Source organism: Eimeria tenella, genomic scaffold (genome assembly GCF_000499545.2).
Source record: "Eimeria tenella Houghton genomic scaffold, Eth_scaff3797, whole genome shotgun sequence".
Taxonomy (NCBI): Eukaryota; Apicomplexa; class Conoidasida; order Eucoccidiorida; family Eimeriidae; genus Eimeria; species Eimeria tenella.
Genome location: NW_013544720.1, coordinates 1 through 1726, shown reverse-complemented (window position 1 = coordinate 1726; position 1726 = coordinate 1). Strand labels below are relative to the sequence as shown.

The 1726-nt window shown below is 60.7% G+C and overlaps 1 protein-coding gene across 1 annotated transcript; it reads right to left on the bottom strand.

Moving 5' to 3' along the window:
- Positions 1-848: 848 nt before the first annotated feature.
- Positions 849-1376, bottom strand: ETH_00043835 (uncharacterized protein; the record flags this gene model as incomplete). The annotated part of the gene is made up of 2 exons (XM_013379687.1): positions 849-923; positions 1170-1376. 2 exons carry the CDS (start codon positions 1374-1376, stop codon positions 849-851), a joined length of 282 nt encoding a protein of 93 aa, XP_013235141.1.
- Positions 1377-1726: the final 350 nt, after the last annotated feature.

Here is a 1726-nt window from a genome sequence, read left to right as displayed (position 1 = left end):
CGGGGCCCCCGGGGGCCCCGGGGGCCCCGGAGGCGCGGTCGCCCTCAGACGCAGCAGGGGCCCCCCCACGCACAGGGGCCCCCAGGGGGCCCCTCTCGAGGGAGGCCAGGGCCTCGAAAAGCGTCGAGATCTCCGCAATTCCCGGCAAAAAGACCAACACTGTTTCGCCTCCGTAGGCCAAAGTTGAGACTAAGTCCACGCACACCCGGTCTAGCCCTGCAGCCAGCCTCCACAAAAGCCGCAGCAGCTAGCCAGCTAGCTAGTCAAGTCTACAGCTGGCTAGCTAGCTACAGGGCTAGCTAACTCGAGAGCTAGCTGTCTACCCAGCTAACTACCTGCAGAGCTAGCGAACAGCCACAGAGCTAGCTACCTACACCAAAGGGCTAGCTAACTGCAGAGCTAGCTAGCTACCGACTTCGCTACGTATCCAGCAAGCTACTGACAGAGCTAGCAGCCTACCTGGCTGTCTAGCTGCCTATCTAGGAAGGCACCTAGCTATCTACAAAGCTAGCCAGCCACATAGCTAACCAATAACCTAGGTAACTCGGTAGCTAACTACCCGGCTAGCAACGCTAACAGAAGGCCAACTCGACTCCGGAGCTAAGCTGCAGCTGCGTTGAGTCGTGAGCTGGCTAGCTGCATCGCTAGTTTGCAGTTCAGCCGCCTAATGCCCAGGTGCTGCATTAGCTAGCTGTTACCTAGCTGGCAGCTAGCTGGTGCGTAGTTGCCAGCTAGTTGCAAGCTAGTTGCTGGCTAGCTAGCTGCCAACTAGCTGCCAGCTAGCTGCTAGCTAGCTGCCGGCTAGCTGCTAGCTGCCAGCTAGTATACAACAGCCTGCCCAAGAAAAACTACTTGCCTTTTTGAATATCGGGCTGCACGCCTGACTCCGTCGCCAAGGCCTTGGTGTCGAAAGTGCGCACTGCCTGCGGGCCACAGCCACAACAGAAGCAGCAACAGCAGCAGCATCAGCAGCATCAGCAGAAGCAGCAGCGCCCGGTAAGAGGCGGGCATGACCGTCGCTGAAGAGGCATCAGCATGTGCGGAAGCTCGCAAGAAGGGCTGCAGCTCCACAAATGTGTCTATAGAGTCCACAGGCCTTCTAAAGAGCAGAAAATTCTATCTTTTCTTAGCTGCCTAAGGCTGCAGCAGTAGCTGCTGCTGCTGCTCACCTCTGACAGGGCGTTGCGGCTGGAATAGCTGAACATCTTTGAGGCGACCACGGCCTTCCGGGCGAGCAGGGCACTGAATATGTCGGGGTCACCTCTCTGCTGCTGCTGCTGCTGCTGCTGCTGCTGCTGGGTGTCTGTCGCTGCGTCCGCATCGTCTGCGCCCTCGCCGCTGCTGCTGGCGGCGCCTGCGTCCTGCTCAGTGCGCATCCCCCCCTGCGCCTCCTGCTGCTGCTGCTGCTGCTGCTGGGCCTCTGGCTGGGGGGCCTCCTCGTCCCTGCCTTCTATGAGGAGCCCCTCGCCCGAAAGCTCTTCTACTGCGATGGGCCGCAGCGCCGGCTGCTGCTGGGGGGCCCCCAGCAAGTCATCTATATAAAGCGTTTGTACGGGAAATCTGCGGGCCCCCACGAAGATCTTATCTGGAAAGTGTCTTTGCGTTTCCCTTTCCCTCTCGAGCTCGCTGGCTGCTGCTTCCCCCGTCGCGCCCCCCTCCCCTACTGTTGCTGCAGCTGCGGCGGCGCCTGCTGCTGCTGCTGCTGCGGGCTCGCCGGCGCCCCTGC